Here is a 27685-nt window from a genome sequence, read left to right as displayed (position 1 = left end):
AACTTAGAAAACTTAGTTTCTTGCCTGAATAAAACCCTTGGCCCCCAGCTCTTGATGAAGTTTATTGATAGCACACCTGGCTGCAATAATTCCACTTTGGAAATTAACTTCACCTGTATCTGATGGCAATGCTGCAGGATTCCACTTAGTGTAAAACCGTTCTTCAGAAACCACTGAAATCTGAACAAAGTTAAAACTTAGCAATGTATATACTTTAATTACAAAGGGAATTTTTGGTAAAAATGCTCAACGTTGTTGGCCATGTAGACTTTAAAAACAACACATGAACAAACCTGATGTGGCACTAATTCATCATAGCCTTTAGTACTTCCACTGGCACAGCAGGCCATAGAGACAACTGTGGAACTTGGAAGAGCATCATATTCTGACCTGTGCTAGAAAACAATAAAAGACACAAGTTTTTTTCTTTTCAAATGCAAAGTGCCATCCTATAGCATAATGAAATAAGAGGATAGTTACATAAATACATTCTATAAGATACATTAATTTGCTTTAAAGCAAATAACATTCAAAAACTATGTACCACAATCACTTATAAATCTAAGACATTATTTTGAAGTATTGTTGCCACTAAATATCAGAGAAGTAAATATTAAAACATTTAGCAAAGTAAGTAAATACAAGAAAGAGAGGAGATGCTTACCACAATAGGACACTCATTATCATGGGTAATATCCATAAACAGGGCATGCGCAATAGCTGGCATCAAAGGTCTCAAACAGGGCTGAACAAAGGATCCAACAGGTTCACCTCCATATCGATAAACTAATCTGCCCTCTTCATGACTATTATTTGCACTCATTGCCTCTGCAAACCATTACAGAATATTTTAACAATTTTCATTATTAGTCTCTGAGAAGAGATTAGATTTCTTATATCATGACTGTCTTTCAAAAAATGGCCACATAAATACTGTAAAAAATAGAACTGCTTTAAACATTTAAACAAATGTCCACTAGTTTAACTGACAAAAAAAGTCTCTATTACTTAACCAGAGAAATGCCTTATGTAGGTAAGAGAAAACACATGTTGTTTATTAGAATGTTGGTTAAATAAAATCTTTGGGAAAAAATCTAAGAATTACATTATATATCCTAGTAGGAAATGAAAAACATATTTGTGTATTTTCAACAACAAAAAATGGTTTAATTTGTGAGTCATCAATTCGTCCCTCTGGTCTTTGATTTTAAAATGAGGTATTTTACCCTGAAGCAGAAATTTTTACTGATAAAAACAGATGGAGTTATATTAGAAAATTAAATTTGTGCACAATATTTAAAAGAACATCACCTATGTTGAAAATGACTAAACATTAAATATAAAGCTACAAATGCCTTTTAATTAAACAAAAACTAAAGCCTACCTCTTATTAAGGAACTAATGCCCAGTCTAGTAACAAAGATATTGTCCAGGTCTTCACTTCCTGTGAACAGTTCAGCTACTACATATAAATTGGGTTGCAATTTCCTAGCAGCATCCAACATGTACTGCAAAAAACGTAGTCACAAATGTGACAGAAAGAGAAAAGCAAGATGAGAGGGAGAAGCAGAGGCAAGACTAGGCATAGGTTTGACATAGGAAAATACCACATAGCAAGGCAAAATGAAAATCCAAGAAGAATTTTCAAATGAATTTAATTTTGCATTTGTAAGAAAACATAAAGCAGACCAATACACACAAGAAACAAGAAGTTATAAAGAAAATAAAAGTTAAAAAGAAAGATTACATTTTGCAAAGATACAGGGACAAAAGGGAGAAAAAGAGGAAGAAGAAAAATGTCACTATCACATTAAAAAATTTAAACCATAATGTTGCAATTCTGATAGTCTTTCCCCATTTTATGTGTGTTTATTTTTAATAGTTGTAATCAGACTATTAATTTCCAGACAATTGACTATGACATTGATAAATTCCCTTTCTGTGAATTATTTGCTACTGCAAAGATTAGGTCTGACTGACTAGCTTTTCCTACAGATGATAATAAACTCTTAATAAGAAATCAGACCACTTACAATTTTAACATCATATTTGAGCAAAGGTTAATAGAGTACTTGAAATTCTATCAGCTAACAAGTAGGATCCTAGTGGATTTTTAACTTAAAATTAAGCAAATTAAGTTTTAATTTTCTGTTTTGCCATAATGTTTTAACAACCTTTCAAGCATATATTTTTTTGCTGTTGTATTTTTTGCTAAAGGCACAATAAAAGAAACCTCATATAAATAAAAGAAAAGCCAGTTTTTAGAGCTAAAAAATATCCTACCACCTTAACGAATGTTTTTTAAATTCTTCCAAATCAAATCAACTTTTTATCACAGATTCAAAACATACATAGTACCATTTAAAAATTATAGAAGTAGATGTTTCTCAGATTAACACACATTTCTGAAGAACACTAAGTTGTCAATAGGAAGCTATCAAAGTTCTTATAAAAAGGATGAAAATTATAAGTGTTTACAAAGCTGTATTAGGTAGAAGATAATGCTATAAATGTTGGCATGGTTTAAGTTATTATAAAAGCCAGAAGAGAAATAAAGAACCCTCATGGTTGCATTTACAATTTTATAAATAATAAAAAATTAAATCAATCAGGCTAAAACTAGCTTCTATATGATGTAATGTTAGGGTTTAAATAACCACTAGAAACTACCCAACTTCAGAATGTCTATTAATACATTTAAAACAACTTAATAACAAGAATAAGGCAAATTAATATTTACATATTATTAAAGTACTAATATTAATTCTTTTAAAACAATATTAAATATTAACATTTTCATAACATATGGCAATATGGTTGTGTATATACTATCAAGACAATATGATCTACTTCCCTAAATTTAAATAAAAATAAAACTTATTAAATAATTTATAGCCCAATATTCCATAACAACCAAATCAAAAGATTCTGTTAGAATTGTGCAACTTTATAAGTGTTAAATACTACCACCAAATCAATGCTGGTGTCCAACTAGAAAAAAGAACCTGGTATCTGCATACTCTATTTAAAGAAAGCTAGGAAAGAATACTGATTTTCTTTTGTTTGTGTAGATGAATAGTTCTTCAGTACCTCAGCTACATGAAGAGGTGTTGAGTGGCAGTTATCAAGACGTACTCCTTGGAAATAAGTCGCAGTTATTTCAGTGTATTTTTTCATGTGTGCCCAGAGATAAGGACAGTCCTCTGGTTTATTCCCATAGCGTAATTTAACACTGTCTCCCCAGCAAATAAGTTCTCTCCTTAGATAAACTTCTGAACCTGTTAAGAAAGTAGTTTCCTTTCAATGGTTCAAGAAATAAAATGAAAACAACTGCTTCAAGGAAACACTGCTGTTTTAAAATTACATTGACTATTTCTATCACAAACCATATACTGTTTAAAATTATACCTAAAATTGTATTGGGTAAGGTTTTAAAAATTAATAATTTATATTTCATATTTCATATCTATTTTGTTAAAATTCTAGTTTTTAGTCTAAGAATGTGTGCCTAATGTCAGAATTCAAGTTGCATCTTAAAGGAAAACAGTAATAGTAATATCATAGGCTCCTTAGAGCTATTGTTTTACCAAAAACATTTAAAGCTCCATCCCCACTTCCCTAACCATTTTTGACAACAGGTTATAATTAAATTCATGGCATACAGCAAAATGGCTTTTTTCATTTAGAATGGCTAGAAAGGAGAGGGCAGAGGTAGTTAAACACAGTTATACTCTTTTTTAAGAAATGGGATTTTTAAATTAAATTTAATGTTATTAAAACATAATTTTAGCTCTGAAATGTTGAAAAATATATTGATGGGCCCCCTGCAAAATTCTTACTGGTAATGAAAAAAGCTATAGAGAAAGTAAGATGCTAGGAGCAAGTAAGAGGAAACCTAAAAACAATTACAGTTGACTCTTGAGCAACATGGGTTTGAACTACACAGATCTACTTATATGTAAATTTTTCTCAATAAATAAATTGGAAAATTTTTTGGAGATCTGCAACAATTTGAAAAAGTCTTTTATTTAGCCTACTTTATTGTAAAAATACAGTATAATACTTGTAACATACAAAATATGTGTTAATCAACTTTGTACTATTAGTAAGGCTTCCTTCTGGTCAACAGGTAGCTATTAGTAGTTAAATTTTTGGGAAGTCAAAGTTATACACAAATTTTTGGTGTTCCTAACCCTGCATTGTTCAAGGGTCAATTGTAGTTTCTAGTTTAACTGCCATTCAAATACCTTAATACTTCTCTGGCTAATGAGTGAAAAAATCTCTTCTGGCAATATACTTGCCATAACAATGGTTTCCAATGTCTTTAAAATATATATTAGAATAAATTTTTGCCCAAATAAAATCTTACACAGAACCATAATATAAGATAGATATGTAAAAGCCATTCTGTTTGAAGAGAAAGTAGGGGAAAGGAAATGATGAATCCCATTCTTTCTGTCAATCCCTTTTCTCTCAAAAGGTATGCACTTTTGGCATCCCTGTAATGAAACAGTTAAAAAGCCACTAGTCTTGTGGGGAAAAAAAAATCAATGAAAGAGCTTATATTTTTAGCTTGCCATGAACTTTTCTTTTCCTATCCATAGAGAAGTTAACAAAAGTGACGTACCTGGCTCAGCAAAGTTTCGAAGGGGATCATCTCCCATTACCCATCCATTATATGCCATCAGAAAACAAGCTTTATTTGGAAGATGAATCATAGCTTCTTCTGCAGAGAGGGTCATTTTCTCAAATGGGAAAGTAAAATATCTATGGAGATACAAGTAGGTATTAAATCCATACAGAGAAACCCCTTGGAGAGAATCTGAATTAGCACTATTGAAATTGACTTTCTTCCATAATGAGTAGAATAAATAAGGTTAGTTTGATACCATTTATAGGAAATAAACTTCAATATAGGTCAAAAATCTTCAGAAGACTTTTTAAGTTAATCTAACAGGATTGGAGGAATGGAGTCTTAGCATATTTGGATAGCATTTTAAATAATAACTTTAAAAATCTCATATAATTACTAAGAAAATCAATGAAGTATTGATATTACCTTGCAAAATCTTTTACTATATTTTAGCTGTCTAATCTATACTGCCTATTACTTATAAGGAACTAAAGGCTCACTCAATGTGATTAACACTGAATTTACTAATAAGTATGTAGTCCTCCAGAAACATTTATGTCAATGATTACAAATTGGCTCATACTGATGATAGTTTCTTTAACTAAAGATTTGCCAAATAAAATTAATTAATATTAAGCCTAGTTACCAAATCAAAACTTCTATTTCAATTTCAGAAATGTACTGAAGTGACACATTACAGGAAACATTTAGGTTAATTTGAAAACTTAAATACAATTTTCAATTTTAAACTTTTAATGAGAGGTATACAAAAATATAATACCTGGTAACTAAAGGATGTTTTCTAGTGACAGGTCCTAGTTTAGGACCATGGCCAGCCAGTCGTTCATAAAACACATTTCCCAAAATGCAATTGACTGCCTAGAAAACATTAAGTTACATCAATAACAGCAATAAAAAAAACAGTATTAAGTCAAAGAAAAACTGCAGTTCAAAAGTAGGTAAAACCTGTTCATGATGACAGTTTATGAGTTGTTGCTTCTCTGAATTTAATTCCTCAATTCTCTTACAGAACCAATTACAGCATTCATCAATTGCAGCTGGTCCATTACTAGAGGAGATAGAGTAACACAAACTTATCAAAGATTTAAAAATTCTATATTAAAAATTTTTCTAACAAGGGTCATAGAAACTTTAAACATATTCATTAGGATCTTAACTATGATTGGAGATGTTTCACAATTGTAAAAATTTTTATTAATATGTATAGGAACATGGACCAGGACACAGAAAAAGGAGTAAATATCAGGTGTTTGAAGTAGCAAAATTAGGTGAATTACTTTATTTCATTTTCTACTCAGGCTTTTAATGAATAGTATGAAATAATACTAGTATGAAAATAATAATATTTATAAGTAATATTATTTACTTCACAGGAAAAATACATAACATACTCATGTGGTATGAAAGTTGCTAGTGCAATGTTCATATCTACAGTACAGCCAAGCCGTCTATATTCAGGATCCTGAATAATCTTAAGGTGTTCCTTTGGATCAGGTTTAGTTGCTATTTTCCTATTTTCTGAAAGAAAAAAAGATGATATATTAAATGCAAATATCTACAAGGAGATTATAACTATTATTGATTCCAAATTTTTAGTTCACCATTTTTTTCATAGAAAATAAAACAAATGTTTATTTCATAAACATCCTTCCAATCCCACCCTCCATCCTCCTGCACACCACCTGTTATAAACACATACACATACACTGAAGGACTGAGTAGAGGAGGAAGGCAGGGAAGGGAAGAAAGAAAAGAGAAAGACAGAGAGAGATACTGAAATTGAGAGAAAATAACATTGTAGAAGAAAAACAGAGGGGTTCCAATCAGTTCAACCCCAGGCCCACTTTTCTGCCTTAGTCAGCATTCATTTATTCTGTACATCTTTTAGGGCATTAAGGACATTGGTGGCACAAATTTTCTTTCCAGGTGCCTCCAAATACACTAACATGAGGAGTCCTTATTCTTCCGAGACTGCTTTCTGTTCTAAAGTAAGTCTTATTAGCAACCTCACTTCCTTTGCATCCTCTGAAAGCAGCATACAGGTATGCTTTTATACTCTTTTCTTTTTCACCAATAAGCGTATTCATTACATAATAATAAAAAATGAAAAAAGTAAGTAAATGCTTTGTGGGGAGAATTTTCATTCTTTTTATGGAACTTGTTCCTAATAAATCAGGATTTATTGCTGTTGGTGCAGCATTGCCTTCACTGGGACTTGATTTTACATTATATTTTATATTGATGTTATTTTCTCTTGATTTTGTATTAATTAATACCTGGCTTATTCTAAAGAGATGTTGAGGTGGCTTACATAAGTACAAAAAAATAAGGTAAAAGATAAATGTAGTCTTAAAATCTAAATTTCTGAGTTTCACCTGGAAGAGTAAATATATGAAAACTGCCAAAATATCTCTGAAAAATAAGAAAACTGCACAATTAATGTAAATTATAAAACAATCTTCAGTATTGGTAGAATAAAAGATGTATCACTGGAGTAACACAGATAACAAATCCATATATATTTAGTATATGACTGTATACTATGAAGTATTGTGGTGGTCTCCAAATCAGTGTAAAAGGATAAATTATCAATACAACCTCATTTTTAAAATAAAAATAAAATACCACATTTATATAACACAGACAAATAAATTCCAGGTGTATTAAATATTTAAATGTAAAACATAAATAAGATTTTTAGAAGAAAACATAAAATGCTGATGGAAGACATTTCTTAAGTATGATGCAAAATCAGAAGCCATAAAAGAAAAGATTCACAAATTTGACTATATTGGAAAAAAACCATGAAAGCTAAAAGATCAAAAACATACTAGGAGGATATATTTGAGGCCAGTATAATAAGGAATCACCAATAATAATAAATCAATATAAAAAAGACAACATCCCAATAGACAAATAAGGGAAGATTAATAGGCATTAATGGAAGAACCATAAATGTCTAATCAATGTGAAAAGATATTTCACTAATAAGCAAAGAAACATAAATTAAGGAACATTTTGCCTGATTGACAAAGATTATAAAGATTAATGTTATCTAATGTTGATGAGGGTTTAGTTAGTGATAATGTAAACTGGTACAACTTGTGTTGAAAAGCAATTTGACAACAACTATCATAAAGTTATTGTTAAATATGTATACACTTTGACCCAGTAATGCTATGTCTAACAATTTTTCCTATAGATTTACTCACATAAGCAAGTAAAGATAACATGGAGGATTAAATATGGTGGCATGAGAGGTGAGACAGAGGCTTCCTCCTAAAACCACATATAATACAAAAATATAATTAATAAAACTAATCCTGAAAGAGCAACAGGAAAGAGGACTGCACCAGACTGCATACACCTGGAGAAAAGTGCAGACCTCACGGAACAGGGTAATGTACCAAAGCCATGGCCTGGCGGGACCCAGCTCACCAGCAGGAGGAAAAGAAACAGAGTGGGGAGGGAGCGGAAGTCTGGGACTGCTGAATACCAAACTCCAGAGATCTGCTCTGGGAGCACAAACCTACATTTCATGGTGCTTGCATGGTACTCTCATGATTAGGGGGTTGGAAAGCTAAGAGAGGCAGAATTCCTGGAGAGACTGAGATTCCAGTTGCTTGTGGAAAGCAGGGATCCATTCCAGCTGCTCTGGGACAAAAGAAAGGTGGGCAGTCTGAGAGAATTCCTAACAGCAAGAGGGCTGCTAAAGGGGGAAGGACTTCACAGAGCTTACTGCTCAGGAGAAAGGACAGGTAGACAAAAGTGTCCGGGTGCACTCTTCCCAGCAGTTGGGAATTTTCACAATCTTCAGGTGTTCCAGCTCTCTGGCGGGATACACAGCTCCAAGGACCCCCTCCATGATACATAGCCTACTGCACCTTTCTCCCAGTCAGCCCCACCTGGCTTGCAAACTGGCAAACCCTACCCTTGCATTAGGCCAGCCAGAGGGAAGACCTGTCTACAACAACTACAAATGCGAAGCATAGAGGCTAATACCTGTGTGCTCAGCCCACTGGTTAAGGCAGTGGAGACAAGTATAGCAGCTGGGAAGCAGGAAACAGCTCTTTCCTCCCCCTAGTCACGAATACCACTCCCCTGTGACCCCCGACATTGCTTCAGGGGCTGAGAAGTTCCAGAGTTAAGAGCTTCTGGGCACATATACAAATATGAAACATCAAAGGAACCTGCCTCAAAGTAAACTTATTAATACAACTCCTGAGAAAGATTTAAATGACATCGACCTCATGAATCTTCCTGAAAGGGAGTTCAAAATAAAAATCATTAACATGCTCATGGAGGTATGGAAAGATACTCAAGAAATCAGGAATGAATTCCGGTAGGAGATCCAACTGTTGAAGAGCACAATGGAGGGAATTAAAAGCAGATTAGATACTGTGGAGGAGATGATAAGTGAAATAGAAACTAGAGAAGAGGAATACAAAGAAGCTGAGGCATAGAGACAAAAAAGGATCTCTAAGAATGAAAGACTATTGAGAGAACTGTGTGACCTATCCAAACGGAACAATATTTGCATTATAGGGTTACCAGAAGAAGAAGAGAGAGAAAAAGGAATAGAAAGTGTCTTTGAGGAGGTAATTGCTGAAAACTTCCCAAATCTGGGGAAGGAGATAGTCTCTCAGGCCATGGAGATCCACAGATCTCCCAACACAAGGGACCCAAGGAAGAGAACACCAAGACATATAGTAATTAAAATGGCAAAGATCAAGGATAAGGACAGACTATTAAAAGCAGCCGCAGAGAGAAATAAGATCACATACAAAGCAAAACCCATCAGGCTATCATCAGACTTCTCAGCAGAAACCTTACAGGCCAGAAGAGAGTTGCATGATGTATTTAATGCAATGAAGCAGAAGGGCCTTGAACCAAGATTACTTTATCCAGCAAGATTATCATTTAAATTTGAAGGACAGATTGAACAATTTCCAGATAAGCAAAAGTTGAGGGAGTTTACCTCCCACAAACAACCTCTACAGGGTATTTTGGAGGGACCGCTATAGATGGAAGTGTTTCTAAGGTTTAATAGCTATCACCAGGGGCAATAAAACCACAGTAAAGAAAGTAGAACAGCTAATTACTAAGCAAATACAAAATTAAATTAACTATCACGAAAGTCAATCAAGGGATAGACAAAGAGTACAGAATATGATATCTAATACATAAAGAATGGAGGAGGAAGAAAAAGGAGAAAAAAAAAAGAACTTTTAGATTGTGTTTCTTATAGCATATTAAGTGAGTTAAGTTAGTCTCTTAGATAGTAAGGAAGCTAACCTTGAACCTTTGGTAACCACAAATCTAAAGCCTGCAATGGCAATAAGTACATACCTATCGATAATCACCCTAAATGTAAATGGACTTAATGCGCCACACGAAAGACATGGAGTCACTGGATGGATAAAAAAAAAAAGAACCCATCTATATTCTGCCTACAAGGGACTCACTTTATACCCAAACACATACACAGACTAAAAGTGAAGGATGGAAAAAGATATTTCATGCAACTAATAGGGAGAAAAAAGCAGGAGTTGCAGTACTTGTATCAGACAAAATGGACTTCAAAACAAAGGAAGTCACAAGAGACAAAGAAGGACATTACATTATGATAAAAGGATCAATCCAACAAGAAGATATAACCATTATAAATATCTGTGTGCCCAACACAGGATCACCTACATATGTGAAACAAATACTAACAGATTAAAAGGAGAAATAGATGCAGTGCATCCATTCTAGGAGACTTTAACACTCCACTCACTCTGAAGGACAGATCCACCAGATAGAAAATAAGTAAGGACACAGAGGCACTGAACAACACACTAGAACAGATGGACCTAACAGAAATCTACAGAACTCTACATCTAAAAGCAGCAGAATACACATTCTTCTCAAGTGCACATGGAACATCTTCGAGAATAGATCATATACTATGGCACAAAAAGAGCCTCAGTAAATTCAAAAAGATTGTACCAACCAGTTTCTCAGACCATAAAGGTATGAAACTAGAAATAAATTATGCAAAGAAAATGAAAAATCCCACAAACACATGGAGGCTTCACAGCATGCTCCTAAATAACCAATGGATCAATGACCAAATAAAAACAGAGATCAAGCAATATATGGAGATAAATGACAACAATAATTCAACACTTCAAAAGCTGTGGAATGCAGCACAGGCCGTACTAAGAGGAAAGTACATTGCAATACAGGCCTACCTCAGGAAAGAAGAACAATCCCATATGAGCAGTCTAAACTCACAATTAATGAAACTAGAAAAAGAAGAACAAATGAGGCCCAAAGTCAGTAGAAGGAGGGACATAATAAGGATTAGAGTAGAAATAAATAAAATCGAGAAGAATAAAACAATAGAAAGAATCAATGAAAGCAAGAGCTGGTTCTTTGAGAAAATAAACAAAATAGATAAACCCCTAGCCAGATTTATCAAGAAAAAAGGAGAGTCTACTCACATAAACATAATCAGAAACGAGAAAGGAAAAACCACTATGGACACCACAGAAATATACAGAGAATTATTAGAGAATACTATGAAAAATTATATGCTAACAAACTGGATAACCTAGAAGAAATGGACAACTTTCTAGAAAACTACAACCTTACAAGGCTGACGCAGAAAGAAACAGAAAATCTGAATAGAGCCATTACCAGCAAAAAAATTGAACTGGTAATCAAAAACATACTAAGAACAAAATTCCTGGACCAGATGGCTTCACCACTGAATTTTATCAAACATTTAGTGAAGACCTAATACCCATCCTCCTTAAAGTTTTCCAAAGAGTAGAAGAGGGAATACTCCCAAACTCATTCTAAGAGGCCAGCCAGCATCACTCTAATATCAACACCAGGCAAAGACCCCACCAAAAAAGAAAATTACAGACCAATATCCCTGATGAACATAGATGCAAAAATACTCAATAAAATATTAGCAAACCAAATTCAAAAATACATCAAAAAGATCATCCATCAGGATCAAGTAGGATTTATTCCGAGATGCAAGGATGGCACAACATTCAAAAATCCATCAACATTATCCACTATATCAACAAAAAGAAGGACAAAAACCACATGATCATCTCCATAGATGCTGAAAAAGCATTTGACAAAATTCAACATCAATTCATAATAAAAACTCTCAACAAAATGGGTATAGAGGCCAAGTACTTCAACATAATAAAGGCCATACATGACAAACCCACAGCCAACTTTATACTTAACAGCGAGAAGCTGAAAGCTTTTCTTTTAAGATCAGGCACAATACAAGGATGCCCACTCCCCTGAGTTCTATTCAATAGAGTACGGGACATCCTGGCCATGGCAATCAGACAACACAAAGAAATAAAAGGCATTCAGATTGGCAAGGAAGAAGTTAAAGAGTCACTGTTTGCAGATGATATGATATTGTACATAAAAAGCCCTAAAGAATCCACTAAAAAACTACTAGATCTAATATTTGAAATCAGCAAAGTTGCAGGATACAAAATCAATATGGAGAAATCTGTGGCATTCCTATACACTAACAATGAACTAGCAGAGAGAGAAATCAGGAAAAAATTCCGTTCACAGTTGCATCAAAAAGAATAAAATACCTTGGAATAAACCTACCAAGGAAGTGAAAGACCTATACTCTGAAAACTACAAGACACTCATGAGAGAAATTAAAGAAGATAGTAAATGGAAACACATTCTGTGCTCATGGAAGGGAAGAATTAATATTGTCAAAATGGCCATCCTGCCTAAATCAATCTACAGATTCAATGCAATTTCTATCAAAATACCAACAGCATTCTTCAGCCAACCAGAGAAAATCATTCTAAAATTCATATGGAACCACAAAAGACCCAGAATACACAAAGCACTCCTGAGAAGGAAAAATAAAGCTGGGGGGGAGATTATGCTCTCCAACTTCAAGCTCTACTACAAAGCCACAGTAATCAAGACAATTTGATACTGGTACAAGAACAGAGCCATAGACCAAAGGAACAGTGAGCCCTGATATAAACCCAACCATATATGGTCAATTAATATACAATAAAGGAGCCATGGAAAAACAATGGGGAAATGACAGCCGGCAAAACTGGACAGCTACATGCAACAGAATGAAACTGGATTATTGTTTAACCCCATACACAAAAGTAAACTACAAATGGATCACAGACCTGAATGTAAGTCATGAAACCTTAAAACTCTTAGAAGACAATACAGCAAAAATCTCCTGAATATAAGCATGAGCAACTTCTGAACGCATCTCCTTGAGTAAGGGAAACAAAAGTAAAAATGAACTCAGGGGGCTACATCAAACTAAAAAGTTTCTGTATGGCAAAGGACATCATCTACAGAGCAAAAAGGCACCCTACAGTATGGGAGAATATATTTGTAAATGACATATCCAACAAAGGGTTACCATCCAAAATATATAAAGAACTTACACGCCTCAACACCCAAAAAGCAAATAACACAATTAACAAATGGGCAGAGAATATGAAGAGACAGTTCTCCAAAGAAGAAATTCAGATGGCGAACAGACACATGAAAAGATGCTCCACATCACTAATCATCAGGGAAATGTAAATTAAAACCACAATGAGATATCACCTCACACCAGTAAGGATGGGCAGCATTGAAAAGACTAGGAGCAACAAATGCTGGCGAGGATGTGGAGAAAGGGGAACCCTCCTACACTGCTGGTGGGAATGTAAATTAGTTCAACCATTGTGGAAAACAATATTGAGGTTCCTGAAAAACTAAAAATAGAAATACCATTTGATCCAGGAATTCCACTCCTCGGAATTTACCCAAAGAATACAACAACTCAGATTCAAAAAGACATATGCACCCCTATGTTTATCACAGCACTTTTTACAATAGCCAAGATATGGAAGCAACCTAACTGTCCATCAGTAGATGAATGGATAAAGAAGATGTGGTACATATACACAGTGGAATACTATTCAGCCATAAGAAAGATACAGATCCTACCATTTGCAACAACATGGATGGAGCAGGAGGATAATATGCTCAGTGAAATAAGCCAGGCAGAGAAAGATACCAAATGATTTCCCTCATTTGTAGAGTATAACAATGAAGCAAAACTGAAGGAACAAAACAGTACCAGACTCAGAGAATCCAAGAAGGGACTAGTGGTTACCAAAGGGGAGGGGTTTGGGAAGGTGGGTGGGGAGGAGGGAGAAGGGGATTGAAGGGTATTATGTTTAGTATACATGGTGTGGGGCATCACAGGGAAAATAGTGTAGCACAGAGAAGGCAAATAGTGAATCTGTGACATCTTACTATACTGATGGACAGTGACTGCATTGGGGTAAGGTGGGGACTTGATAATATGAGTAAATGTAGTAACCACATTGTTTTTCATGTGAAATCTTCATGACAGTGTATATCAATAATACCTTAATAAAAAACTTAAAAAAAAAGATAACATGGACAATGATATATTTTCTGTAGTACACCTTAGAAGTATATAAGTTCCATTAGGGTTTTCTGTATTCACCATTTCAAGCTCTACTACAAGCTTTGGGGTAGAGCTTGAAGTTGTCCCATGCCTGGAACAGTGCATAGCACATAAGAGATATGTATTCAATAGATATGTTTGTTGTTGTTTTTTTACAAAAAAATTACTCTTTGTGAAAAAATTCAAACTCAAGCCTTATCTAATGCTTACTGCCCTTCCTTGCAGATCTAAATGCTAGACCTGTGATTGTGGCACCTATCTCATTGATGTTCCAAAGGCTGAGAGATCTTTCCTGCTAGACTGTCTTTGATTTTTCAGTTGTAATAGTATATTTAACTAGCTTTTGGAAAGCTGTTCACCATCACCATAGTACATTATGCCATCACTTCCCTGTAGCTGAAGTTCTTTCTGCTGCCTTGTCATTTTCTATTTATGCTGACTTGCCCCCACTCAAAAGGTTGTTGAAGTCTTGTCCTAGTGAGTCTCCTTTGATGCACACTGCACTTAAAAAGCAAATCTTAGGTCCTTTAAAGCTGGTTAAATCGCTCTCCTCATGACATAAACTTCTACATTGCTCATAAGAACTAATACAACTTACAAACAGGTCATATACACAGATTTCACCCACTTGAAGTTTGCAAACATCAACTTCCTGAAAATATTTCCACTATTAAACTACTTCAAGAACATAGAAAGCTTGTTAACAGTACAATGAACCTCATATGCAATTGGACACTGCCAAGGTTGTGTCAATTTTACAAACATAAAAACAGGAAATGTTAACCTTCCCCATTCCTTCAACCTTTATTATATGAATAAAAGAACTTGAGACTATTTAACTCAATTTTTATTTTATTTTGGTATCATTAATGTACAATTACATGAGGAACATTGTTTACTAGACTCCCCCCATCAGCAAGTTCCCCCCACATACCCCAGCAGTCACTGTCCATCAGTGTAATAAGATGTGATAGAATCACTACTTCTCTTCTCTGTGTTGTACAGCCCTCCCTGTGGCCACCCCCCCGCACATTATACATGCTAATCGTAATGCCACCTTCCTTTTTCCTCCCTCCTTATCCCTCCCTTCCCACCCATCCTCCCCAGTACCTTTCCCTTTGGTAACTGTTAATTCATTCTTGGGTTCTGAGAGTTGGCTGCTATTTTGCTCCTTCAGTTTTTTCTTTGTTCTTATACTCCACAGATGAGTGAAATCATTTGATACTTGTCTTTCTCCACCTGGATTATTTCACTGAGCATAATGCCCTGTAGCTCCAACCATGTTGTTGCAAATGGTAGGATTTGTATTATTACTGGCTGAATAGTATTCCATTGTGTATACGTACCACATCTTCTTTATAAATTCATCTACTGATGGACACTTAGGTTGCTTCCATTTATTGGCTATTGTAAATAGTGCTGCGATAAACATAGGGGTGCGTATGTCTTTTTGAATCTGAGAAGTTGTATTCTTAGGGTAAATTCCTAGGAGTGGAATTCCTGGGTCAAATGGTATTTCAATTTTGAGTTTTTTGAGCAACCTCCATACGGCTTTCCACAATGGTTGAACTAATTTACATTCCCACCAGCAGTGTAGGAGGGTTCCCCTTTCTCCACAACCTTGCCAACATTTGTTGTTGTTTGTCTTTTGGATGGTGACGATCCTTACTTGTGTGAGATGGTACCTCGTTGTTTTAATTTGCATTTCTCCGATGACTAGCGATGTGGAGCATCTTTTCATGTGTCTGTTAGCCATCTGAATTCTTCTTTGGAGAAATGTCTGTTCAGATCCCGTGCTCATTTTTTAATTGGATTATTTGCTTTTTATTTGTTGAAGTGCATGAGCTCTTTATATATTTTGGATGTCAACCCTTTATCAGATCTGTCATTTATGAATATGTTCTCCCATACTGTAGGATGCCTTATTGTTCTATCGATGGTGTCCTTTGCTGTACAGAAGCTTTTCAGCTTGATATAGTCCCACTTGATCATTTTTGCTTTTGTTTCCCTTGCCTGGTGAGATATATTCATGAAGAAGTTGCTCATGTTTATGTCCAAGAGATATTTGCCTATGTTTTTTTCTAAGAGTTTTATGGTTTCATGACTTACATTGTCTTTAATCCATTTCGAATTTACTTTTGTGTATGAGGTTAGACAATAATCCAGTGTCATTCTCTTACATGTAGCTGTACAGTTTTGCCAACACCAGCTGTTGAGAGGTTGTCATTTCCCCATTCTATGTCCATGGCTCCTTTATCATATATTAATTGACCATATATGTTTGGGTTAATATCCGGACTCTCTATTCTGTTCCAATGGTCTGTGGGTCTGTTCTTGTGCCAGTACCAAATTGTCTTGATTACTGTGGCTTTGTAGTAGAGCTTGAAGTTGGGAAGTGAGATCCCCCCTGCATTATTCTTCCTTCTCAGGATTGCATTGGCTATTTGGGGTCTTTTATGGTTCCAAATGAATTTTAACACTATTTGTTCCAGTTCGTTGAAGAATGCTGTTGGTATTTTGATAGAGATTGCATTGAATCTGTAGATTGTTTTAGGCAGGATGGCCATTTTGACAATATTAATTCTTCCTAGCCAAGAGCATGGGATGAATTTCCATTTGTTAGTGTCCTCTTTAATTTCTCTCAAGAGTGTCTTGTAGTTTTCAGGGTACAGGTCTTTCACTTCCTTGTTTAGGTTTATTCCTGGGTATTTTATTCTTTTTGATGAATTGTGAATGGAATTGTTTTCCTAATTTCTCTTTCTGCTGGTTCATTGTTATTGTAAAAAAGTGCAACAGGTTTCTGTGTATTAATTTTGTTTTTCCTACAATTTTGCTGAATTCAGATACTAGTTCTAGTAGTTTTTGAGTGGATTCTTTAGGGTTTTTATGTTTTATTAAAAAATTTTGTTATCATTAATCTACAATTACATGAAGAACATTATGTTTACTAGGCTCTCCCCTACCCCAAGTCACCCCCACAAACCCCATTACAGTCACTGTCCATCAGCATAGTAAGATGTTGTAGAATCACTACTTGTCTTCTCTGTGTTGCAAAGCCCTCCCCTTTCCCCCACCCCCCACATTATACATGCTAATCATAATACCCCCTTTCTTCTACCCCCCCCTTATCCCTCCCTACCCTCCTGTTCTCCCCAGTCTCTTTCCCTTTGGTAACTGTTAGTCCATTCTTGGGTTCTGTGATTCTGCTGCTGTTTTGTTCCTTCAGTTTTTCTTTTGTTCTTATACTCCACTGATGAGTGAAATCATTTGGTATTTGTCTTTCTCTGCTTGGCTTATTTCACTGAGCATAATACCCTCTAGCTCCGTCCATGTTGTTGCAAATTGTAGGATTTGTTTTCTTCTTATGGCTGAATAATATTCCATTGGGTATATGTACCACATTTTCTTTATCCATTCATCTACTGATGGACACTTAGGTTGCTTCCATTTCTTGGCTATTGTAAATAGTGCTGCGATAAACATAGGGGCGCATCTGTCTTTTTCAAACTGGAGTGTTGCATCCTTAGGGTAAATTCCTAGAAGTGGAATTCCTGGGTCAAATGGTAAGTCTATTTTGAGCATTTTGATGAACCTCCATATTGCTTTCCACAATGGTTGAACTAATTTACATTCCCAACAGCAGTGTAGGAGGGTTCCCATTTCTCTACAAACCCACCAACATTTGTTGTTGTTTGTCTTTTGGATGGTAGCCATCCTTACTGGTGTGAGGTGATATCTCATTGTGGTTTTAATTTGCATTTCTCTGATAACTAGCGATGTGGAGCATCTTTTCATGTGTCTGTTGGCCATCTGAATTTCTTCTTTGGAGAACTGTCTGTTCAGCTCCTCTGCCCATTTTTTAATTGGATTATTTGCTTTTTGTTTGTTGAGGTGTGTGAGCTCTTTATATATTTTGGATGTCAACCCTTTGTTGGATCTGTCGTTTATGAATATATTCTCCCATACTGTAGGGTACCTTATTGTTCTATTGATGGTGTCCTTTGCTGTACGGAAGCTTTTCAGCTTGATATAGTCCCACTTGTTCATTTTTGCTTTTGTTTTCCTTGCCCGGGGAGATATATTCATGAAGAAGTCGCTCATGTTTATGTCCAAGAGATTTTTGCTTATGTTTTTTTCCAAGAGTTTTATGGTTTCATGACTTACATTCAGGTTTGATCCATTTTGAATTTGCTTTTTTGTATGGGGTTAGAAAGTGATCCAGTTTCATTCTCTTACATGTAGCTGTCCAGTTTTGCCAGCACCATCTGTTGAAGAGACTGTCATTTCCCCATTGTATGTCCATGGCTCCTTTATCGAATATTAATTGACCATATATGTTTGGGTTAATGTCTGGAGACTCTAATCTGTTCCACTGGCCTGTGGCTCTGTTCTTGTGCCAGTACCAAATTGTCTTGATTAATATGGCTTTGTAGTAGAGCTTGAAGTTGGGGAGTGACATCCCCGCCACTTTATTCTTCTTTCCCAGGATTGCTTTGGCTATTCGGTGTCTTTGGTGTTTCCATATGAATTTTTGAACTATTTGTTCCAGTTCATTGAACAATGTTGTTGGTAATTTGATAGGGATTGCATCAAATCTGTATATTGCTTTAGGCAGGATGGCCATTTTGACAATATTAATTCTTCCTAGCCAGGAGCATGGGATGAGTTTCCATTTGTTAGTGTTCTCTTTAATTTCTCTTAAGAGTGTCTTATAGTTTTCAGGGATTAGGTCTTTCACTTCTTTGGTTAGGTTTATTCCTAGGTATTTTATTCTTTTTGATGCAATTGTGAATGGAATTGTTTTCCTGATTTCTCTTTCTATTGGCTCATTGTTAGTGTATAGGAAAGCCACAGATTTCTGTGTGTTAATTTTGTATCCTGCAACTTTAATGTATTCCGATATCAGTTCTTGTAGTTTTGGAGTAGAGACTTTAGGGTTTTGTATGTACAATATCATATCATCTGCAAATAATGTCACCTTGACTTCTTCTTTAACCAACTGGATGCCTTGTATTTCTTTTTTTTGTCTGATTGCTGTGGCAATGTACTATGTTGAATAACAGTGGGGTGAGTGGGCATCCCTGTCTTGTTCCCAATCTTGGAGAATAGCTTTCAGCTTATTGCTGTTAAGTATAATGTTCGCTGTGGGTTTGTCATATATGGCATTTATTATGTCATATATGGTCCTCTATACCCATTTTGTTGAGTTTTTATCATGAATGGATGTTGAATTTTGTTGAATGCTTTTTCAGCATCTATGGAGATGATCATGTGGTTTTTGTTCTTCTTTTTGTTGATGTGGTGGATGATGTTGATGGATTTTCGAATGTTGTACCATCTTTGCATCCCTTGAATAAATCCAACTTGTTCATGGTGTATGATCCTCTTGATATATTTTTGAATTTGGTTTGCTAATATTTTGTTGAATATTTTTGCATTTATTTCATCAGGGATATTGGTCTGTAATTTTCTTTTTTGGTGTGGTCTTTGCCTGGTTTTGGTGTCTTTGCCTGGTTTTGGTATTAGAGTGATGCTGGCTTCATAGAATGAGTTTGAAAGTATTCCCTCCTCTTCTATTTTTTGGAAAACATTAAGGAGAATGGGTATTATGTCTTCTCTGTATGTCTGATAAAATTCAGCCGTGAATCCATCTGGTCCAGGCGTTTTGTTCTTGGATGGTTTTTTGATTACCCCTTCAATTTCGTTGCTGGTAATTGGTCTTTTTAGATTTTCTGTTTCTTCTGTGGTCATTGTTGGAAGGTTGTATTTTTCTAGGAAGTTGTCCATTTCTTCTGGGTTTTCCAGCTGGTTAGCATATACATTTTCATAGTATTCTCTAATAATTCTTTGTATTTCTGTGGGGTCTGTTGTACTTTTTCCTTTCTCATTTCTGATTCTGTTGATGTGTGTAGATTCTCTTTCTCTCTTAATAAGTCTGGCTAGGGGTTTATCTATTTTGTTTATTTTCTCAAAGAACCAGCTCTTGGTTTCATTGATTTTTTTCTATTGTTTCATTCATCTCAGTTTTATTTATTTCTTCTTTGATCTTTATTATATCCCTCCTTCTGCTGACTTTGGGCCGCATTTTTCTTCTTTTTCCAATTTCAATAATTGTGACTATAGACTATTCATTTGGGAGTATTCTTCCTTCTTCAAACAGGTCTGGACTGCTATACACATTCCTCTTGGAACTGCGTTTGCTGTGTCCCACAAAAGTTGGGACTTTGTGCTGTTGTTCTCATTTGTCTCCATATATTGCTTGATTGCTGTTTTAATTTGGTCATTGATCCATTAATTATTTAGGAGCATGTTGTTAACCCTCCATGTGTTTGTCAACCTTTTTGTTTTCTTTGTACAATTTATTTCTAGTTTATACCTTTGTGGTCTGAGAAGTTGTTTGGTAGAATTTCAATCTTTTCAAATTTACTGAGGCTCTTCTTGTGACCTAGTATGTGGTCTATTCTGGAAAATGTTCCATATGTGCTTGAGAACAGTGTGTATCCTGCTGCTTTTGGGTATAGAGTTCTGTAGATGTTTGTTAAGTCCATCTGTTCTAGTGTGTTGTTCAGTGCCTCTGTGTCCTTACTAATTCTCTGCCTGGTGGATCTGTCCTTCAGAGTGAGTAGTGTGTTGAAGTCTCCTAGAACGAATGCATTGCATTCTATTTCCTCCTTTAATTCTGTTAGTGTTTGTTTCACATATGTTGGTGCTCCTGTATTGGGTGTATATATATTTATAATAGTTATATCCTCTTGTTGGACTGAGCCCTTTATCATTATGTAATGTCCTTGTTTATCTCTTGTTACTTTGTTTTGAAGTCTATTTTGTCTGATACAAGTACTGCAACACCTGCTTTTTCCCCCTATTGTTTGCATGAAATATCTTTTTCCACCCTTGGACTTTTGGTCTGTGTATGTCTTTGGGTTTGAGGTGAGTCTCCTGTAAGCAGCATATAGATGGGTCTTGCTTTTTTATCCATTCTATTACTCTGTGTCTTTTGATTGGTGCATTCAGTCCATTTATATTTAGGGTGATTATTGAAAGACATGTACTTATTGCCATTGCAGGCTTTAGATTCTTGGTTACCAAAGGTTCAAGGGTAGCCTCTTTAATATCTAACCATCTAACTTAACTCTTATTGATCTATTATAAACACAATCTGATGATTCTTTATTTCTCTCCCTTCTTATTCCTCCTCCTCCATTCTTTATATGTTAGATGTTTTATTCTGTACTCTTTTGTGTTTCCTTTGACTGTTAGTAGTTGATTTTATTTTTTGCCTTTACTTAGTATTTTGTTGGTCTGCTTCCTTTGTTGTGATTTTATTTTCTCTGGTGACATCTAATTTGCCTTAGGAGTGCTTCCATGTAGAGCAATCCCTTTCAAATATCCTGTAGAGGTGGTTTGTGGGAGGCAAATTCCCTGAACTTTTGCTTGTCTGGGAATTGTTTAATCCCTCCTTCATATTTAAATGATAATTTTCCTGGATACAGTATTCTTGGTTCAAGGCCATTCTGTTTCATTGCATTAAATATATCATGCCATTCTCTTCTTGCCTGTAAGGTTTCTTTTGAGAAGTCTGATGATAGCCTGATGGGTTGTTCTTTGCAGGTGACCTTTTCTCTACCTCTGGCTGCCTTTAAAACTCTGTCCTTGTCTTTGATCTTTGCCATTTTAATTATTATATGTCTTGGTGTTTTTCTCCTTGGGTCTCTTATGTTGGGAGTTCTGTGGGCTTCCATGGTCTGAGTGACTATTTCCTCCCCCAGTTTTGGGAAGTTTTCAGCAATTATTTCTTCAAAAACACTTTATATTCCTTTTTCTGTCTCTTCTTCTTCTGGTACCCCTAAAATGTGAATATTGTTCCGTTTGGATTGGTCACAGAGTTCTCTTAATATTCTTTCATTCCTAGAGATCCTTTTATCTCTCTCTGCCTCAGCTTCTCTGCATTCCTAGTCTCTGATTTCTATTCCACTAACAGTCTCTTGCACCTCATCCAATTTGCTCTTAAGTCCTTCCAGAGATTGTTTTATTTCTGTATTCTCCCTCCTGACTTCATCCCTTAACTCTTGCATACTTCCCTGCAGGTCCATCAGCATGGTTATGACCTTTATTTTGAATTCTTTTTCAGGAAGACTGGTTAAATCTATCCCATTAGGCCCTCTCTCTGAGGTTGTCTGGGTGATCTATGACTGGACCAGATTGTTCTGCCTTCTCATGGCAATAGAAGATGTCGCAGGCCAGTGGCACGTGTGTCATCTGGGAGAACAAAGTTCCTTCCTGCTTGTTGTTCACTGTGCCCTTCTCCGCTGTCTGCGCCGGTTACCAGCACACCTGGAAGCAGTCTCTGGGATCCCCTGAGCTGCCCTGGGCAGGGCCACCTTCAGGCTAATCTAGAGCCCTGTGGGGGTTCGTAGCCATTCCGGGAGTGTTCTCCCACAAGAACAGTACCCCTTCATGCCTCCCGGGCCTTGCTCCGGCTTCCGCTGCCTGCGCCAGTTAGCTGTGCACCAGGAGGCAGTGTCTGGGATCCCCTGAGCTGCCCTGGGCAGGGCCGCCTTCAGGCTAGCTTAGCGCACTGTGTGGAGTCACAGCCACGCCTGGGGTGTTCTCCCATGAGAACGGTGCCCCTTCTTGCCTCCCAGGCCTTGCACTATCTTTCACTGCCCGTCCTGGCTAGCTGCATGCTGGGAGGAGACTCTGTATGGTTGCTGTGGGTGTGCTGTTCCCGTCTGCAGCACTGGTCGGGGGGACCAAATGGCAGGTTGCTTATTGCCGTGAGGGGCTTCAGGGTTGCTTTACCCATAAAGGGGTTAGGGGGAATGAAGAGCCTCAAAAATTCCGAGCCTTCTGGGCTGAGTGTGCTGGGATGATTTTGTTCAGCTATTGAGCCCTTGTCCCTTCAAGACTTTTAAAAATCCCCCACTTTTTTTTGTCCCAGGAGAGCTGGTTGTGGGGACCCACTTGCAGTCTCTCTGTCTCAGGTTTTACTTTTCCATTTCTCTGATATCCAGCACACCATGCAAGGTGTGTCTACACTCCCGGTGCAGATTACTAGGGCTGGTTATTTAGCAGTCCTGTGCTTCCACTCCCCCCCGCTCTGAATCCTCTCCTCCCGCCAGTGAACTGGGGTTGGGGTGTGCTCGGGTCCTGCCAGGCCGTGGCTTTGTATCTTACCTCCTTGGTGAGATGCTGAGTTCTCGCAGATGTAGATGTCGCCTGGATGTTGTACTGTATCTTCTCGTCTTTCTTTTAGGAATAGTTGTATTTGTTGTATTTTCACAAATATATATGGTTTTGGGAGGAGATTTCTGCCACCCTGCTCATGCTGCCATCTTGAGCCCTCCCTCCAATTTAACTCAATTTTAACAAAAAATTTCCCAAGTATTGTTTTGTCCAGGTACCCAGGTTTAAATTGTGAACATTGAGAGTGTCCATTTATATAATCACATTTGAACTTGTTAAAGACTTAACCACTTTCTAATATTAGTCTCATTTCTACACTGCTTATTCACATATATCTACTAACAAATAGAGTGTTGTCTGTTAAATTTGTTTGTGAGTGTTTTCTGGAAAACTCCAGTATCTGTGAAGACCGATTTCCATGCTGACATTGCATTAATCCAAATATTCTTAATGCACAGAGGCACAGAATTGGAGCAACAAGAGGGCATATTCAAACATTAGTACACTCCATTCCCATTTTTATTGCTTGTTTGGCTTACTACCTCTTAAAACAAAAATAAGATATCTCAAAATCAAAATCAATGTTCAACTGCCAAAGGAAGGATAACAATAGGGCACATACTTAGGGCTCGAATGAAACTGTAAGCACTATTCTCTCCACATGTCAGAGCCCATTCATTTTATGATTTGGAAATGGGAGGAACAGATTTCCCTTCAATTGCAAGTCAGCAGGTGTTTGTCTACAGCTAAGTTTAGCAAAATTCATATAAAATGATAATTAACAATGATCTTCTTTACTTGCTAACTCTCAAGGAAACACCTTCAAAACTGCATTTTCTTAAAATTTGTGTACTAAAATGCAGAAAAACTACACAAATACTGAAAAGTTAAAAATTCCTTAATTTTTTATTCCTGGTACCACTACCACAATTTACAAGGCAATATACCTGATGTATTGAAAAGAAAAAGAAAAAGAAAAAGCTACAACAGATAAAAGACCTCAGGAATGTACACCTAATTGACACTACATTTTTATCAATCAATAGCTTCACTTTTTACAAACTGTGACTACGCAAGTCCTGAACAAGAAGGGTTTCCTGTTTAAGCTGCAGTAGCTTTTCTAACTATGGATCACTGCTCCTTCTGTGGCATATTTTTATATTTCCTCTATGCATTTGGGGTAACTGTCTCAAAGTTACCTGCAACTTTCCTGACAACTCTTCACTCTCTCTCCTGCTAAGAACTGTAGCCCTTTTCTTCTGAGTTTCTAGAACCTTCTACTACCACATCCACAGCTTCCACCACTAGATCCACAACCACCACCATAGAGACTGCCCAAGCTTCTTTCACCCAAACCGACCCCCTGCAGGGGTCAAATTATATTCATGATTGCTGTTCAGTACAATTTCAAAAATCACTGTAGTTTCCACCACCACCATAGTTATCAGCTCCAAAATTTCCTCCTTCATTGTAATACTCCTCCTCCTCCACGACCACCATAGCCACCACCTTGGTTTCCATATTCTGGTCCCTTGCCATCATAGCCTCCTCTGCTATTATAACCAGGGCAACTACCATAGGTGTCCCCATCACTTCTCCCAGAACTACCTCTGCTGCCACCACCCCTGCCTGCCCCAGCCCCACAGTCTCCTCTTTCACCAAAGTCCCCATGATCAGAGTTTCCTCCATGACGTGTACAGTTGCCACGTCCACCCCCATGACCTCTTTGGGATCCAGAAGGCTGCATTTCTTGCTTAGAAAGGCCTTTTCACACTTCACAATCATGCCCATTAATAGTGTGGTATTTCTGAACAATTTTATCAACTGTATCATGATCATGAAAAGTTACAAAAGCAGATCCTCTCTTTTTTCCACTCTGCCTGTCTTCCATAACTTCTGTGGTTTCAAACTTGCCATACTTTTCAAAGTAGTCTCTCAAATTATATTCTTCTGTATCTTCTTTAATGCCATCAAAGACAATTTTCTTCACTATTAGATGGACACCAGGATTTACAGAATCCTCTCTGGAAACAGTTCCCTTTGGTTTCACCACATGCTCATCAACCTTGGGTGGCCAAGCACACAAGCTGATCCACCTCTTAACACAAGAGAAAGTCACAAAACCAAAGCCCCTGGACCATTTTGTTTAGGGGTCTCTCATCACTACACAGTCTTTAAGTGTGCCCCATTTCTCAAAATATTCTCTTCAACTATCATCTGTAGCTTCAAAGCTTGGACCACAATAAACACCTTTCTCAACTGCTCTGGTTCCTTTGGATCATAGCCCTCCTCCCCCAACATCAGGGGCTGAAATCCTCAATAGATATGTATTGAATGAATGATGAGAAAACTGGAAATACTCTATCAAAAAGGCTAAAGATTGCAAGTACTTTAAAACTGCATTACAAGAAATACTTAGCTGTATTGTCAACTAAAGTTTTAGTTCTGTTATGAACTGTATGCTGTATACTGCAGTCCCACCAGCATGTGTGTAAAATGGATATAAATATAAAACTTATGTATATATACATACTTATATAACAATACATATAAAATTTGAATTTTCTTCAAAAAGAGTCTGAAAAGAAACATAAGAAACTATTACTTGGTATACAGTTCCCTCTAGGAAGTGGGTTTGGGGAAAAGGAAACCACATATTCTATTTATTATATTTTGGCACTGTTTGGCTTTTTTTCTTTACTGTGAGCATATATTATAGCATATAAGTAATACATCTTATAAATATCAGAGGGAAGGGAAGATAGAGGCCCTTTAGTAAAATGAAACATGGAGAGTTAATATAAAATAATTCATGTATTAATACATTACACAATTGCAAAAGCTTAGGTGTGACTGACTCAAGCAACCTGGACATCAAGTCATACTGACTTCTACTTGAAAGGCAGTATTTCTGTGTTCTACTCTGGCTTTAGTTTCTGGAAGAGAAAGATACTTCCTTATTTTAAGAGACAGCAAAGATCCTTGCTGTTAGGTTGTTCTACACTAATTGTAGATATTCTTTTTTAATCTTTCTAACTTGCCTCATAAAAACATTAATTTCTCTTTTAAGCATGGTTTTTCTTACCTTATTTTTGGGGGGACACAATGAATAACTTCTTGAGGTTAGTTATGGCCTTAGTTGAAGATTCCTTTCTTTACCTTTAGTCACTGGCTCATACTTGGTTCAGGCTCACTAGTGGTAAGATGGCCTTAATGGTTAGCACCATTAGCTGAAGTCCCTCTACCTATGTTAAGGTTCCTACTGTAGCCAACAGAAGACTATCACATTCTCAAATTCAAAGCCTGTATCAAGCCTTGGCATATGAAATAATCTGCTTATCTCCCATTCATTCATTTAACAAATATATCAATCTCTACTGTATTCTGAGCATGTGCTAAGCAACCAATAGTAAGAAACAGTCTCCAGTGGAAATAATTGCTATGTATTTTTTTAAGTATCATTGATATACAATCTTATCTTTGTTTCAAGTATACAACCCAGAGATTCAACAGTTACCCATACTATTAAACCCTCACCCCAACTAGTGCAGTTACTATCTTTCAACATAGGATGATATTACAGAATCACTGGCTATATTCTCCTTGCTGTACTATCATCCCTGTGACCAATTTGTATAATGATTGAAAAATTTTGTGCCCTTTTATCCCACTCATGCTCCCCAACCACCCAAACCCTAACCCCTCCCTCATGGCAACCACCAGTCACTTCTCAGTGTGTCTACTGCTGTTTTGTTCACTTTGTTTTGTTTTTGTTTTCCACAAATATGTGAAATCATATGGTATTTGTCTTCCTCTGCTTAACATATCTCACTTAGCCTAATACCAAGTCAATCCATATTGCTGCAAAATGGCAGAATTTCTTTTTTTATGGCTGAAAAATATTCCATTGTGTGTATGTGTCACTTTTTCCTTATGCATTCATCTATTGATAGATACTTTGGTAGCTTCCGTATCTTGGCTATTGTAAATAATGTGGCAGTAAACATAGGGGTGCACATATCTTTTTGAATCAGGGATTTTTTGTTCTTCAGGTAAATTCCTAGAAGTGAGATTTAGTGGGTCAAACAGTATTTGTATTTTTAGTTTTTTGAGAAACTTCCATATGCTTTCCACAAAGGCTGCATCAATTGACATTCCCACAAATGGTGTAGGAAGGTTCCCTTTTTTTCACATCCTCACCAACACTTGTTACTTCTTGTCTTTTGGATAGTGGCCATTCGACTTGGTGTGAGGTGATATCTCATTGTGGTTTTGATTTACATTTCTCTGTTGATTAGTGATGTGAAGCATCTTTTCATGAGCCTATTGGCCATCTGTAT

The 27685-nt window shown here is 36.4% G+C and overlaps 1 protein-coding gene and 1 pseudogene across 6 annotated transcripts in view; both read right to left on the bottom strand.

The window, feature by feature from the left end:
* AGL (amylo-alpha-1, 6-glucosidase, 4-alpha-glucanotransferase) overlaps nucleotides 1-27685 on the bottom strand; it is an 86445-nt gene that overhangs the window by 34672 nt on the left and 24088 nt on the right. For all 6 annotated transcript variants that reach the window (XR_005024506.2, XM_057500460.1, XM_036883838.2 and 3 more), the window contains exons 8-16: nucleotides 6046-6172; nucleotides 5600-5702; nucleotides 5415-5512; nucleotides 4628-4767; nucleotides 3091-3278; nucleotides 1385-1508; nucleotides 665-828; nucleotides 294-395; nucleotides 25-180 (exon numbers count right to left, since the gene is read on the bottom strand). Coding sequence is in view for 5 of the 6 variants with exons in the window: in XM_057500460.1 (XP_057356443.1) it covers nucleotides 25-180; nucleotides 294-395; nucleotides 665-828; nucleotides 1385-1508; nucleotides 3091-3278; nucleotides 4628-4767; nucleotides 5415-5512; nucleotides 5600-5702; nucleotides 6046-6172 (1202 nt within the window). In the remaining variant the exon portion in view is untranslated. The remainder of the gene's footprint in view (nucleotides 1-24; nucleotides 181-293; nucleotides 396-664; nucleotides 829-1384; nucleotides 1509-3090; nucleotides 3279-4627; nucleotides 4768-5414; nucleotides 5513-5599; nucleotides 5703-6045; nucleotides 6173-27685) is intronic.
* LOC118911631 (heterogeneous nuclear ribonucleoprotein A3-like) lies at nucleotides 23969-25923 on the bottom strand (annotated as a pseudogene).

The sequence above is a fragment of the Manis pentadactyla genome, chromosome 4, assembly GCF_030020395.1.
Source record: "Manis pentadactyla isolate mManPen7 chromosome 4, mManPen7.hap1, whole genome shotgun sequence".
In the NCBI taxonomy this organism is placed as follows: domain Eukaryota; kingdom Metazoa; phylum Chordata; class Mammalia; order Pholidota; family Manidae; genus Manis; species Manis pentadactyla.
Note: the sequence above shows the minus strand (reverse complement) of the source record. Positions and strands in the feature narration are given on the sequence as shown.